Here is a 15,509-nt window from a genome sequence, read left to right as displayed (position 1 = left end):
AAGTATGAAAAGGTAGTTTGGGGCAAGTAAGAAAAGGAATTTTGCTAGAATGTCAAAGATTGTATGGGTTATTATGAGAGCTCTCTGTGATTCCAGTATATCTTTTTGGTCACATTTTGTAAGTTTCCCTGGGCCCAGCGGTTTATTCCTTCTTTCTTTTTTAAAAAGTTTTCTTATTGATTGCCTAGGAGCAAGGGACTTGTTGGCCATATCCTAAGAAATCTCAGTACCACCGATAGCTTCTATATATTTGGTAGTTTCCCAGAGGAAACGCTTAAGTGAAGACAAAATGAATAAAAAAATAACCAGTCTTTTAAGGCTTCCTCTGATATAAATCTACCTATTTGAGTTCAGAGATTAAGGGGATCAAAGTCAAAGGATAAATTTTAACATGTTTTTTTTTTAATTGCTAGAATTTTTTTTCATCTTGATTAGCAAAAGGTTAATAGTTCAAAAATGATTAAAGTGAAAAATTCATAAATACATTGCCAGAAAAATGGATATAGGACATATGTATATATGCATAAGTATATTTATCAAACACTTTTTACCATGAGAATTAAATCATTTCACACAAGGAGAAAAAATAATTCTGATCAATATAGTAACCCACTACAATTTCAAAGGACCCATTTCCAGATAGAGAATTGGTGAATTTAGAATGCAGATTGCAACATATTTTTCTTTCAGTCTTTTGTTCTGGAACATAACTAATGTAGAAATTTGTTTTACATGACTTCATATTTGTAATCGGTGTTGTATTTATTGGCTTCTCAATGAGTGGGAGGGGGGGAGGAGAGAATTTGGAACTGAAAAAAAAAATTGTTCTTTTTACAAATTCAAAGCAGGTCTTCAAATACTTGATACTTCTTGAGTCATCTTTTTTCCAAGCTGACTATTTCCTTCAACTAGTCCTCATATGCCAGTAACTAAAGACCCTTGACCATCTTGGTTGCCCTCTTTTGGACATTCTCCTACTTAACAATGTCCTTCTTAAACTGGCACCCAGAACCAAACACAATATTCCTGGTGATTTCTGTCAGGAGCATACTGCAATGGAAATGTCACCTCTTCATTCATGTCAACTGTGACCCTCTTAATACAACACAAGATTGAATTAATTTTTCTGACTGCTGCATTATCCATTGCTCTCACTCTCTTTCCTCTTACATTTCAACTCCATGTAGTCTGGCTTCCAAATTCATCTCTCAACTAAAACTGCTCTCTTTAAAGTTTCCTTTGATCTCTTAATTGTCAGATTTAATGGCCATTTCTCAATCCTCATCTTTTTTGATCTTTCTGAAGCATTTGGTATTGTTGGCCAACCTCTCCTCCTGGATACTTTTCTATTCTGGTTTCCATGACACTGCAGTCTCCAGATTTTCCTTGTAACCTGTCTAAACACTCCTTCATTGGGTCCGTATTGTGACCTTATTCTGGACCCTCTTCTTTTATCCCTCTATACTACTTAGTTTGGTGATCTCATCAACTCCCATGGCTTTTGTTGTGTTTGACAATATCAACAAGTCTCTTTCCAGCCCTAGTCTCAATTCTGAGGTTCAGTCTTGCTTTACCACCTTGTATCACCAAGGCAATATTCACAGCATTGGTGATGACTATGAATAAGCCAGCATAGTTCTCAATCTCAAAATATAAAAGACTCCCCATATGGAAGGCAGAAGAAAAGCATTTATTTAGACACTAGAAAGTCAAATCCCAGAACCAGAAAGCAAAATCTGTCATGGTGACCAAGAAATTAATAAACATGATCACCCCAGGGAGCAGAACCATTCCAAGCCTCCTTCCTCCAACAGGGCTTTCTCACAAGCAAACACTGACAAGCCTGAACCCTCCCACGCATGCCTGCCTGCATCCTCCCCCCTCTGACCCAACTACCCTCACTCACTTCTTCCCAGTTCTGCTCCACCCTTTCAGCAAACTGCTCCCAACACAGGCTCCATGTAACTTAGTAGGCCTATTAATGAATAGGAAAGATTTTCCAATTAAATTACCACTACACACCTACCCAGTGGATATTTCAAATTGGATGTTTTATGGACATCTTCAGTTCAACACGTCCAAAACAGAAGTCTCTACTTTCCCCCCAAAATCCATCATTCATATGAATTTTTGTATTTATGCCAAGAGCACCACCATCCTTCCAGTGTCATAGATTATTGTCAGTGTTGGTGACATCATCAGCTCCCTGCCCTTCACCCCACATATCAAATCAGTTGTCAGATCCTGTCATTTCTACCTTCACAGCATCTACCTTCACTACCTCACTCCTCTCTATCTTCAAGCTACCCCAAGTTACCCAAAGTGATCTTCCTCAAGTGCGGGTCTGCATGGTCACTCCCCATCTTGATTAAATTTAGTGGAACCCTATGGCATCTAAGATCAAGTCTAAACTCTGTTTGACATTGAAAAGCCTTCCCAACCAATTTCTCCAGCCTCCCTCTGCAGTCATCGCCTCTATCCTCTAGGATCCAGCTAGTTGGGCTGTCTTGCTGCTCGTCACAGAAGATACCCAGTCTCCTAGTTCTATGCTTTTGCATTTGTCTTCAAACTTTGCAATGTGTTTCCTCCTCACCTTTACCTCTCAGAATCCTTCCTGGCCTCTATTGGCTCCCCCTCTCCCATTCCACCTGCCAGAGCCCTTCCTCTCAAAACTACTTGGACCTATTTTGATACATACTTGTGTACTTATGGATGTATATATCTCCCCTAATAGAATATGAAGTGCACATAGTAGGCACTTAATAAGTGCTTACTGATTAATAGAGCTCAGAAGAAAGGTCAAGGTTTAGAAACATACTTTTAGGGAACCATCTATGTAGAGATGATAGTTGAAGCATTGGGAGTAAATAAGTTTGCCAAGTTATAGAGAGAAAAGAGAGGAGACCAAAGGATATGACAAAGAACAGAATCTTAAGGAAATTTGGTTAGGGTTTGAGAAGGTGGGGAGCTAGTGAATGAGGCAGAAAAGGGAATGATTAGAAGACTGTGGTACCTATAAAGCTCAGAAGGAGACAGTGCCCAAAAGAAATTAGAGCTATTGATATCACAGACTGCAGGAGAGGTCAAAGAAAATGAGGAGTATTGTTATATGGCTTTGAGAATTAGAAAATTATTGGTGACCTTTGAGGAAGAAATTGTATCACTGTGTTAAAACCTGATGCTAGATTGTAAGAGGCTGAAATGGAGACGTTCAGGGTAGACATCTTTTCCCCCAAAAGTGGAAGAGAACCTGGCAATTAGGAGGAAGCATGTTTCAGCTCGTATAAAGAAGGCCTTTCTGATAATTTTTTGTTCTTCAGTATTGAAACAATTTGCTTCAGAACATAGCGGATTCCCAACCAGACTGAATGACTGCTGCTCTTGGATGTTGTCGGGAGAATTCTTGAATGTTGCAGGAAGCGGGATTTGATGCCTTCCAAGTTCTCTTCCAACTCCCAAGATTCTTTCAAAGCTGAAAACCTGTACAATCACATAAACACTGACCCCTGCGAGGCCTTAGAACGTTGAGGGTTAACCTGGGTAACTTTGTGAACCTGCAGGTTTCCCTGGAGCCTGCAGAGGGCAGCAGCAGCCTAGCAGAGAATGCCACTGAGATGGAGAAATCTGTAGTCCACAAAAGCAAGACCTGTCCAAGAGAGTCCAGCTCTGGAGGGGAGGCAAGGAAAGCATAGCCAGAATGCAAGCCAGAGTCGGGGGACTATTCAGGCAGAATTCAGAATCCACAAAGAAAGATTGGGAGACAGTAAGAAGGATGACCAAAAAACAGCTCATGGGCTGAGGCAGGACAAAAACTGCTCAAAGCAGACCATCCCCACGTGGCGACAATGTAAACAGATGTCACATTTTGGGGATTCAGAAGAAACAACAACCTTGGGCCTAGTGGCAGCCCATTGGATCCAGGATCTGAAGCTGCTCTAATGTCTAGTGATGTCAGAAACATTTTTAGACATTTTTTTTTGTCTTTTCGTACCTAAGGCAATGTAGATTTGAGGTGCAGGGCTGAAAAAAATTACTTCCAACTTAGAAATAGTTCCTAGGAAGAAATATTGTTACTATCCTTCCCAGCCCTCTTTCCCTACCCCATAAATGAATTGTTGCAGCGTGCTTAATTAAAACGATTTGTAGAAAGATTTTTTTTCATATTTGGAAAAATACTTGGTCTGCGTTTTTAAATGTGCAGAGATAAAACATTTCTCAAGTCCATAAAGTATTCATATTTCAACACCTAAGATGAGCTGCCTGCCATCATCATCATCCTCATTTAATATTTATTGAATAGAGTGGGTGCGTTGTGTCATACAGCAAAAGAAACATGGGGAGTTGGAAGGATAACATGATTTAGAAGCCATGTCTTTGTGTCTGACTTATGGGTAGATATCTGTGTGTCAGTGAGAAGGAGGTATCTATTGTATAAAGATATGTCACAGTGTAAATGTAAGTTGAAAGCTGGATGAGAAATCCTATTTGTATTGGTTGACATGGAAGCTGTCAGGGAAAATTACTTAGGAGAAGCCAGAAAACAAGGTAGAACCATTGATCAGCATTTATTAAATTTTCCTGAATCTTGCTACAGTTTGCAGAGAATTCCTGTGTTAACTTGAGAAAATTGACAGTGTCTTTGGCTTCTCAAAACCTGAAAGTCTGATGAGCAATTAGTGTTTGAGGAATCCCTCTAGTAAGAGATAGTGGGGAGTAGCCAGACAGTGAATTAGTCTGATCACTGAGAAAGGGCTAGCACATTAATATATATCACTCCCAAGAATTGGGAGGAAAATAACGCATCAGACTACCCAAAACAGGGTGAGAATTACAGCTCCAAGAGGAAAGACAAAATGACAATAAACAGCAGCCACAAAGAAGGCTGCACGGCTTGTGAATAAAGCTGTGTTGGATTCATACACACGACTACATTCTAAATTAGCCAGCTCCTCTCAGGGAAAAGATCCAGAGGCTATTGAAGATGGTTCAGTGAAGGTGCCCGCTTCATATGCAGTGGCAATCAAACAGGCTAATGGGATACACGATTGCAGAAAAGGAGAAGAGAAAATAATGCAGCTACTATGATAATGGCTTTGCATAAATCAATAGTGCATCTGCACCCTTTATGCCCCATTCAGCTTTGGTCACTTCCTTTCCACAATGGTGTTGCTTACACGGGAAGGTTCAGGAAAGAAGAAATCAGATCCCATTGGTTCCCAAGGGAATAGAAAGCCCTAGTTTGGGCCACTTACCAAGGAGGGGACAGAGGAAGGAGCACACAAAGAAAAGAATGTGGACAAAGTAATGAGTTACGGAATGGGAGGAAGGAAACACTGTGGTGTACCAGCCAGACCCAGAAGTCAGCCAGGGAGGCAGTTCAGGAGTGTAGTAACCACTGCCTGCATGTTTCAGAATATCTCCTGCATGGACTTACTGAAGTAAATGATATGAGTGACTTTCTGTAATTTCTTTGCAAAAAAAGGGAGCAGTGATGACTCAAACATTCAGTCATAATATAAGGGTTCTGCACCCTTCACCCATTCTAGAGGGCAAAGTCAGGATCTCCCCATAGAGCCACCTCTAAGCAGGCTAATTCAGTGTGTACTGAGTGAACCCCTCAAAACTTACCGGGGGACTCCAGTCATACACCTGAGTTAGGTAATCAGAAGACTGCAAATGGGATAAAAGACAGGAGAGAGAAAGGAGAAATATGTAATGAAAACAGATTAAACCATATTCACAAGAAAAATGTAGAATGATACGTAATAGATACAAGGCTGTACAAATCATTCTGCAGAAGGAGTGAAAGGGAGACCAGGGTATCTTCTCTATATCACACTCTTAGTATATCTAGAGTTAAGGTGTCTTGTTACAAGTCCTTTGTACATCAGGCCCAGTTCTTCACTGAAATGTCAGTGAAAGGATATATATGGTCCCAGTACAAGAAGCTGTGCCATCCAAAAACATGTTAATTGCAGTGCTGAACCTTAGCTTAAAATGATGACAGTTTATCACGACTGGGATCCTGGCCCCTGCTTTAGCATTGATGTGGAGCCTACAGATGAAACGAGCCCAGAACAAACACATGTGCAATCCACTTTCTTCAGGGATCTTCATTTCTGATAGTGGCACCACCACTGCTCCAGTCTCCAGTGCTAGGAACCTTGAAGTCTTCTTTGGTTCAGCTAAAATCCCAGCCCAGCCCTTCATTCCAGCGCCTTCCCTCTGTTAATTACTTCCTATTCATCATGTATATATCTGTTTACATCTTGTCTCCCCCATCAGATTGTAAGCCCCTTGAGGACAGGGATTGTCTTTGGCCTCTTTTTGTAGCCCCAGCACTTAGTACAGTGCGTGACTGAAGTGGATGCTTAATAAATATTAATTGGTTGATTGATTGATTGGAAAAAAGATAGGTCATGTAATACGACTGACACTGCTTATCACCCTCACCGCCCTTTTGAAACCTTGCCTTTACCAGAGATGACACTCAAATTGTGTACCATTTACCTCATTATCTTTCCCCCTCCCCCAACAATTCCCTCTTTTTCTTTTCTCCCAGTCACCCAGACTCACAAACTTCTCACTCTCACACCCCATTATTTAATCAGTTGCCAAATCCTGTTATTTCTGCCTTGGTAACATCTCCCCTTCTAACACTGCTCTAACTTCATTTCATCCCTTCATTCCTGAACCACTGCACCTGCCTGAGAGTTGGTCTGCCCATTCCAGCCTATCCTGTCAAAATGTCAGAAGGATCTTTCTAAATTGCAGTCTGATTCTCCCGACCACCCACCCACCTCATTTCAGTGTACTCCAGAGGCTCCTTTTTACTTCCAAGGTCAAATATAAAATCCTTTGGCCTTCAAAGCCCTCCATAATCTGGCCTCTTCCTGCTTTTCCAGTCTTCTCACATCTTACTTCCATATACTTGGCAATCCAGTGACACTGGACCTAACTATTCTTTGAAGCAGACACTCCACCGCCAGACTCGGGCATTTTTACTGACTGTACCCTATGTCTGGTGTACTCTACCTTCTTATCCTCATATCTTGGTTTCCTGTAAAGCTCCGCTAAAATCCCTTCTTCTTTTTTTTAGTATTCCTTCATGTTCTTTTTCTGATGTTCCTTAATGCTATTGCCTTCCCTCTATTGATTGTCTCCAATTTATTCTGTATATAGCATGTTTATACATAGTTGTTTTCATGTCAACTCCCACACTGGACCATGAGCCCCTCAAAAGTAGGGACTGATTTTGGCTTGTTTACTGTTTTTTATCCCTAGCATTTAGCACAATGCCTGGCACGTAGTAGGCACTTAATAAATGCTAGTTGACTGACTGAGTGCATTTGACCCTAGCATTGATTTTGGGTGGGATCCTAGAAACAAAAGATTTGGCATCTAGGCCTTTGATATAGTTATGGACAGCTCAGGCATGGATTCTGAAAGGAGGAGGTCCTCAAACCCAATCACTAAGAAAGACTGGAGCACCCACTCTTTCTATTCAAGTGATACCTGTTGTGCTCCTCATTCCCCCAAGGTCAGTCTCTTTAGCCCCACTCAGTTTTGTCAATTATGTGCGTGTATAGTCTTCTCTCCTTCCCCTTCCTCCAGTTAACAAGCTCCTTGAGCAGGAATTCTATCCTGTCTTTCTGCCTGGCGTACAGCAGGTGCTTAATAAATGTTAACTGAATCTGTTGGATGCAACTACAACAGAGACTGCTGCAGGAGTAAAGCTGTTCCATGAAAACATTGTCAGAAAGGACGATATCTAAGGCCCAGCACCTCTAGGGAAAGAAAGAAATGAGCTCTCCAGGGTTATGGCAACAAAAACGGAGTCTGGAGAACTAAGAAGAATGCAAGTTAGACGATCCCTGGAGCACAGTTCATCTTTTTTATAAGATTTTGAAACTCAGAGTTTTACAGGAATAATATATAAGTTGGAACAAGGATGTGGGAGAGAGAGTGATGTAGGAAGAAAAGAAAGGAAGTTCTATTTTAAATATATTACATAATTGGATAATGTATTTGTCTGTTCCCCACCCCTAAACTTTATTCTAATGTAAAGGGTATGTGGGTGGGACAGAACTTTTGTTTCCTCTGAAACAAAGTTTGAGAAAACCAAGGCAGTAGAGAGTATTAAGCTCTGTTTGTGGGTGGCCTGGACTTCTCCCTAAGAGAAGACTTCTGTGTGCCAGTCGGTCACATCACCTCTTGTTCTCCAGGGCATCCAGGGTCAAAACTTGGGAACCATCTTGGACTCATCTCTCTCCCTCATCCCCTGTGTCTCTTTAGTCAACAAATCCCATTCATTTTTCTTTTGAAATGTCTTGTCCATCCCCTTCCACTTCATTTTCTCTGCCTAGCATCCTAGACCGGGATCATGTTAACACTTGGATTACTGTAACAGCCTTTCAACCCCAGATACAGTTTTCTTCCTCCTCTAATCCATTTGTACACAGCGACCATATTAATCTTCCTAGAATACCACCTTTATCATGTAACTAACCTTCTTCCCCAAAAAATAAAGACAAAAAAACCACCTCTCCCTATTTCCTATGATATCAAGTTTAAATTCTTCTGCCTAGCTTCCATGGTCCCTTCAGCAGCCACCCACCATATTACTCAGACCAGCTGCCCTATTGCCCCTCAAAATATACTATGTTCTCCAAGCTTCCATGTTGTGTTTATCTTGTTCCCCTGCCTGGTATGCCCCTTTTCTTGAAGGTATGCATGGTTTTATTGTCCTTTGGGCATATTTCCAACTTGCTCTACAGAATAGTTGAATCAGTATATCACCTCACCAACAGTAATGCCCCTTTTCTCTTGTTCAAATCCTCCCCATCCTTCAAGGATCAGGCGAAGGCCTCCCTCCTCCATGAAGCAAGCCTTCTGTGGCTACTCGGGCTTTATTGGTCTTCTCATCCTCTGAGTTCCTGTAACATGTCTGTAACATGCAATTTCATATCTGCTGATTTTTTGTATTTTTGTTGTTGATTCAAGTATATTGGTCTTATCTCCTAAACAAGGTCCTTGAAATCTGAAGCTTATCCCACAGTCTGCCCCAGACCTGGGCAACACAGTGGGAGTTGAATAGATCCATATAGTCACAGAATCTCAGAGCTGGAAGAGACCTTACAGATCATGCAGTCCAGCCTCCTTCCTTTTAACAGATTAGGTATCTGAGGCCTAGAGAGGGGAATAACTAATTCCAGATGACAAAAGTAGCAGAGCCAGGGTTAGAACCCCAATCTTAAGACCCCCTAGAGCAACATCCTTCCAACAGACCACCCTACCAAGGACCTGCAGCCTCTGATGTGAACTTGACTGCCAAAATAGCGAGGGTCACAGGTGTGTCAAGGAGGAAGCCATCACTGACCTTATTATTATTTCACAGTGATCACCCACCCTCCCTTCAGTGCTCTCTGTACCCAAGATTTTGAGCAACTTACAGCATAATTCAGGGGATCCCTTCAGCATGTATACAACACAGGAACACACAGATACACATATGGAAAGCAAATCCTGGAATTCCAGGTGCCTGCAATTGCACTCTTGGCTACAAAGAAATTTCACCTAGCTCTGCTCACCTTTCTTCCAGACAGAAATAGTTGTGTAACAAAAGTCTGGTGGAGCTGCCTCAGACACTAATCCACTGATCCTGAGTCTCCTTGTTTTTACTTATTGCTTAGAGAATAGGAGATAGGTTCTTGCCCTTATTAGGACTGTTGGTGGCAGCTCCCACCTGCTTGATGCCACAGCATAATTGTCCTTCATCCCTGATGGTGGTGACAACGTTGAGTCATTAATGGGATCTACTGGATGCACATAGGCCAGCGAACTCTACCCATGTATTTGGTCCTAGGTCTGAAGAGGAGCCCTCTTTGCTTTTAATCCTTGGGAAAAGTGACTCCACCAAACCCAGGTTAGTCCTAGTTTCTTCACACCAAAGGGATTTATTATAGATGATATAGGCCATTTCATATTCCTTTCAGTGCTTGTGATCTCCAGTCACAGGACAGACTTGCTGTCCCATGTTGTATTTTTCAAATGTGGCAATGTTTAAGGTTATTGAATGTCACTAGCTTTGTGCTCTGGCTTAACTCCTTTGCTTTGAGCATTAGAGGTGGATAATGGAATGTAGAGTCATACAGCCATTTAGAGATAAATGTGTTTTCTGTTGGATGTTTTTGGTTGGGTGGTATTCTCATTTTAATGTCCCAGCTTCAAGCTATAAAAACCTAAAACCCCAGGAAAAAAGACTCATGGATTTTAGACCAAAAGGAAAGGAAGGATGAGATGCGGCCAAAGAGATCAGAAATGCCAGGATCTTGTTGAGAATAACTAATTGTGTGCAGTGTGATCTTGAAGCATTTTGGATCTAATGGTTGTCAGAGATTACCTGATAACTCCTTGCAAATCTTATTTCCTTGTAACTCTTCTAGGAAGGTGCTGGGTCTGCTGCAGGATCCCACAGCACTCTCCCTGGCCACTACTCACCAGATTCTCCATTTCTCTCCTCTCCTCCAGGTATTCCACTGTGTACACTTTGAATGTCCAGAGCAGAGCAGCCCCCACAAGGAAGACAACAAGGAGGAAACCACAGCAGCAGCACCAACAGGGGGGTCAGCCACGGTGGTGGCAGCATCTGCATCTGCAGCAGCCTCCGCAGCATCTGCATCTGCAGCAGCCTCTGCAGCAGCCTCCACAGCAGCAGCGGCAGCAGCATCAGGAGCATCTGGAGTATCAGGAGAAGAAGAGAGCCCTGGGGGGCAGCAGCTGGTCCCTTTCCCACATCGACCCTCCAGCAACAATTCAAACCAGTCCCTCCCAGGATCCACTTCTCGATCACCTATTCAACCCCAATAAAAGAGGAAGACAAAGGATGGATGCATTGACTTGGTTTGGGCCCAAATGACACTAGGAAGTCCTTGTCCATCTTGGACACAAATTGTTGTATGACTTTTTTCCTATTGCTGCTGTTTCCAAAGGGGAGTAGGCCTGCCTGAAAATACGGAAATAGAACAGGTTTTCTCCCAAGGACAGAAAGGGGGCTGCTTCGCTTGCCTCAATTTGTTCAAATCAGACTGGTCTCCAGGGGGACAGAATGGGTCTTCAATCTTCATCAAGTCCACCATTAACACCCTACCTCTCTAATCTAACCCAGGCAAAGGGAACGGAAGGAAATAATAGACCAACTCATGTTGGAATACAAAAATGGCATATGAACACTAGACTGGGACGAGAATACATTAGGCATTTATTACCTGGAGGCACCCTTTAGGAAATGGGTTTTTGGTGGGAGTGTTTATTTTTATGGAACACATTGCCCTGGCAACTAAATGATTTTTATTTCTTTTAGTAACTCTCAATTTGCTGAATCATAGGTGTTCCAGATCTCTTTGAAAAGCTCAGATGGTAATTTTTTCCAAGTCCCTCTTGAGGCAGTTATTCCCCTCCCTTGTTTCTGAACGGTTACGCATGGGGTAGGATAGGAAAATATCAAGCCGGTCTTTGACATGAGGCCCAGAGGCAACTGATTGCAGCACCTGGTCTGATGAGGAGATGCCTTCAAGGAGGCATACCAAAATACACACTGAGGAAGCCAGTCTTTGGACTCCGTAGCTAATAATCACTTGGATTGCAAAGTTATTAACCTGTCATTCCTGAAATGTATCTGAAACAACTATGTGCTTCTTTTCAGCTTTGGGATTCTGACACATCAACAGTCCTGGCACCTGCTAATTTAATGGAAAATATACATGTGTGCATACCTGTAAATCTAGGTGTAGATAGAGGATGTATATCTGTTGACCGTTCTGGTAGGGTTGAAGTTTCTGCAGGAATCTGCACAGGTGCAGGGCTTCCTGTTTTATTTGCACTTCTGCTAATGATGGGCACCAGGAATGCAGAACTGGGAATTTGCAATTAAGCTCCTCTCTCTCTCTCTCTCTCTCTCTCTCTCTCTCTCTCTCTCTCTCTCTCTAAGGTGTTTTTGGACTACAGTATTCAACTGGGGATTTAAAAAGTCTGCTAGAAGAAGCTTTCTTCCCAGTCTTCATAAAAATGATCTCATTTGACTATTGTAGCCCAATCTGCCTTGATCCTCTCTCTCACGTCACATCTCCCCCTTCAGTGTTAACTATCCTTTGTAACTTGATCAGATTATTATTGTCTGCTTTTGGTTTATCTTGGGAGTTTGCTGCCACATGCACAGTTATAATCAGCTCCCTCCAGTGCTGTGCTCTGAGAGCTCCAAGTTTGCTCAGTGGGGTAGGTAGGAGGGGGGAAGGTGAGAGGGCACCAAAGAGGGGAATGCTAGTGCTTCTGGGAAGCTTAAGAAAACCTACTGTCTCTTATACTATTGGACTTAGGGGACATCAACAGATTCCAGGACCGGGCTCAGAAAAAAAAAGTGGTTGACTTTGGTTTGGGTATTTTCCTTTTTCTGGCATCTGAAAAACATTGCTTAGAATATAGGAAGATCCAACAGGTCAGCTAATTAAATATGCTTTTTCTTCTGATTTAATTTCATGCTGAATGATAATATTAAAATAGTAAGATAACATCAAACTGCATGATTAAGGGAAAGATTTTCCTTCTCTTTGAATGTAGGTCAACACAGAGCAGAGATATACCAAGGCAAGAATAGGTAGCATGGAGAGGTAGGAGAAGGAGCAAAGGTATGAGAGGCTTGCAAAGGGGCCAGAAATTTGTCTTAGGTCACTTTCCAGACCCCAGCTGGATCATTGCTGATAGGGACTGGATCCTCCTTGTTCTGCTGTCCACTCCTGAGGGTTTTGTGTCTTCATTCTACCCCTTTTCCCCACTTTGAATCATAGACATCCCCACAGAAGTGCAGAGAGTTTATTCAGGAATATGCCTCTCCTTAACAAATTATTTTGCCAGCTCTTCCCATAGTGGATGACAGTCTTTTGGGATTTGGATGCTACTTGTTTCATTGAGTAACCTCCAGTTGCCAATTAGCATGAATTCCTGTCTGCTCAGCACTTTCCTGGGCACCACCAAGCCAAGCTCCTGGACAGGGAAAGCAAATTAGCTAGTTTAGTCATTTTATATTGCTGAGGCAAAAGTTTCATTTTGAACATTAAAGCCACCTTTATAGGGACAGGTACCTGGTTTTGATTATCTCACTTATCTTTCCCCTCATCCCACATGGAGATGAGAAATAGAGCTAAAGAAGAGCTTGGGGTCCCCACCCTGGCCACATTTCACCTGCCCTTAACGCTGCCTGCCCTTCCATAGCCATTACTTAAGTATGTGTGGAAGAAACTTCCTGCTGCCTATGAAAATGTCCTGGCCAAGTTACACATCTGGAAATAAAGTAGAACAAGTGAGCTCCAGAAACCAGAGTCAATCCCTGCACCCACCTCACCTTGGAACCCCAATGACCAATCCTTCCCTACGTGTTGGCATCTTCCAGCTTTCTCCTTCTTCACTGGGCTCTGTGGAAGCCATCCAGAAAGAGCTGTCTCCTCCCTCACCTAATTCCTAGCTATTTACAGTAAATAGTAGGCACTTAACTAAGAATGCTTGCTACCCTGTTCACTCCTGAACTGTGAAAAAGGAAGGGATGTTCATCCAACGGAAGGGACCTGGCTAAGTTTTCCACTTTGCCCTCCAATCCCAGCCTTTCTCTGGTCTTCACCCGAGGGGAGTTTGAAGGAAATATCTTGGTTTTGAAACCATCAGCAGGACAGTGAAGAGTTACTGAGGGCCATTCTTACCTATGAAGACATTTTATCACCATTCTGTTTCTTTAAGAATACAAGATACAGAGAGGTGTAGAAAAATGTCTGTGACCTCCCCAGAGCTGTGAAGCATCCTCTCGAGAGATCTTGAAGAGCCCCATTTCAAGATGATCACACTGGAGGATGAGGTGGAAAGAATGCCCAGCACTTAAGAAAGTCTTAAGGAGGAAGACCGAGTCCCATCCAAGGAACCTGATAAAAAGGCCTAAGAATTTACTAAGAGTTGAAACTCAATACCCATATTGCTTTAGCGTGTGTCTGCAGGGCATTAAGACAAAAGCCCTGCCCACCCAGACTGACTTCTTTCCTTACTGGAACTATAAACCCCAAGAATGAACTGATCAACTGGAACAAAAAAAGAGAATGGGGGGTGGGAGGGGAGACTGGGATGTTTTAGGAGGCAATTCTATGAAGCGGCTAAAAGGTGAGCAGTGTCCAAAGTGGGGGCCAAGCGGAGAAAGACTGAGAGGAGAGAGAAGGTGCCTTAGCTGGGGCAGCAGATGAGGAGCAGGATGGAAGGGTCATGAGACGGGATTGATATTGAGGCCAACCCTCAAAGAGGAATGACCCAGCTGTAAAGAGGTGAAAGGAACAGTTTGGCCTGGATGAGGAAAAGGCATGCTGGGTGTGCCCAGCCCTGCCCCGATTCCTTAGGAGAGCCCCTCCAGCCCCCTTGGCCCAAGCCAGCAATGAGGCAGGAGGCTGCATCAGCAGCAGTTACTCATAGGGCTTTTGTTGGGGTGAATGTTCCTCATTTGTTGTGATGACATCGCCTGTGGACACCAGCTGATCTCACTGGAGAAACTGCAGAAGTCTGAGCAGATGTGAGTGGTTTTGTCTTCCTTCCCCTCTCTGTTGTCCTTTATTTTGGTTTCTTATTTTTCTGAAGGGGGGGTGAGGATATTGCAGAACTTTGAAATTAGAGCACCAGAATTCCCATGTCTAAGGGAGAATGAGGACAAGACAGACCCTGGGAGAAGGGACATGTGCAGATGCCTCCGAAAGGACGACTGGGGCTTGGACTTAGCACGGCTGCCTGTGTGATTGGGTCAAGAGAGCAGAGGTCCTGGGCCCTTTCGAGGACATAGGGCTGGGAGCAGTTTTATTTTAGGGACGTTGCTTTACACTTCAGTGGAAGGAGGTTTGTTGCCTAGTACTGCACACTTAAAATAGCAATAATAACCAAATCTTTATCTTTCCTTGCTGCCAACCCCTTCCCCCTTTTTCTCCACATTCATGCACTTACGCATTTCCTTCATCTGAATCTTTGCTCAAACCATTTTTAGTTGGCATGTGAAATTCATCTATTTCTCTTAAAAGTGTCACTCCTTGTTCTCCCCAGCTTCCCCATTAAATGAACTATTGATCCCTAACAAGTATATTGTGTCATATTCCTTGAAAATTTGAGGAAAAGTGAATTATTCTACTGCAAAAACGAGGGTTTTATACATCCTGTTGTCTTTACAGTCACTTCCCGCATACTGCACAGATTGTCTTCCCTTGTGACAAAAACAAGCAAAAATATCCAGTACAAAGCTGCGACAGACAATGTATACAGTGCCCTGCCCTAGTAGCCCCTCACCTCTCTCTGCTGTGAGAAAAGAGGGAGATTTGTTATCTCTTCTCAGGGAACTCAGAGGCAAGCTTCCTTTTAGTGATTTGTTTTCATTTATATTATTTTAGTCATTATACATGTGTGTACATATATATAGCTATAGTTTGCCAAGTTCTGTATAA

The 15,509-nt window shown here is 42.7% G+C and overlaps 1 protein-coding gene across 5 annotated transcripts in view; it reads left to right on the top strand.

Moving 5' to 3' along the window:
* The window catches only part of BTBD9 (BTB domain containing 9), a 504,605-nt gene extending 489,460 nt beyond the window's left edge, over positions 1–15,145 (top strand). For all 5 annotated transcript variants that reach the window (XM_072641985.1, XM_072641984.1, XM_072641986.1 and 2 more), the window contains one exon: positions 10,531–15,145. In XM_072641985.1, the coding sequence (XP_072498086.1) occupies positions 10,531–10,869 (339 nt within the window). In that variant the 3' untranslated portion in view covers positions 10,870–15,145. The remainder of the gene's footprint in view (positions 1–10,530) is intronic.
* Positions 15,146–15,509: the final 364 nt, after the last annotated feature.

The sequence above is a fragment of the Notamacropus eugenii genome, chromosome 2 (genome assembly GCF_028372415.1).
Source record: "Notamacropus eugenii isolate mMacEug1 chromosome 2, mMacEug1.pri_v2, whole genome shotgun sequence".
In the NCBI taxonomy this organism is placed as follows: domain Eukaryota; kingdom Metazoa; phylum Chordata; class Mammalia; order Diprotodontia; family Macropodidae; genus Notamacropus; species Notamacropus eugenii.
This window is presented reverse-complemented; position numbering and strand designations above follow the sequence as displayed.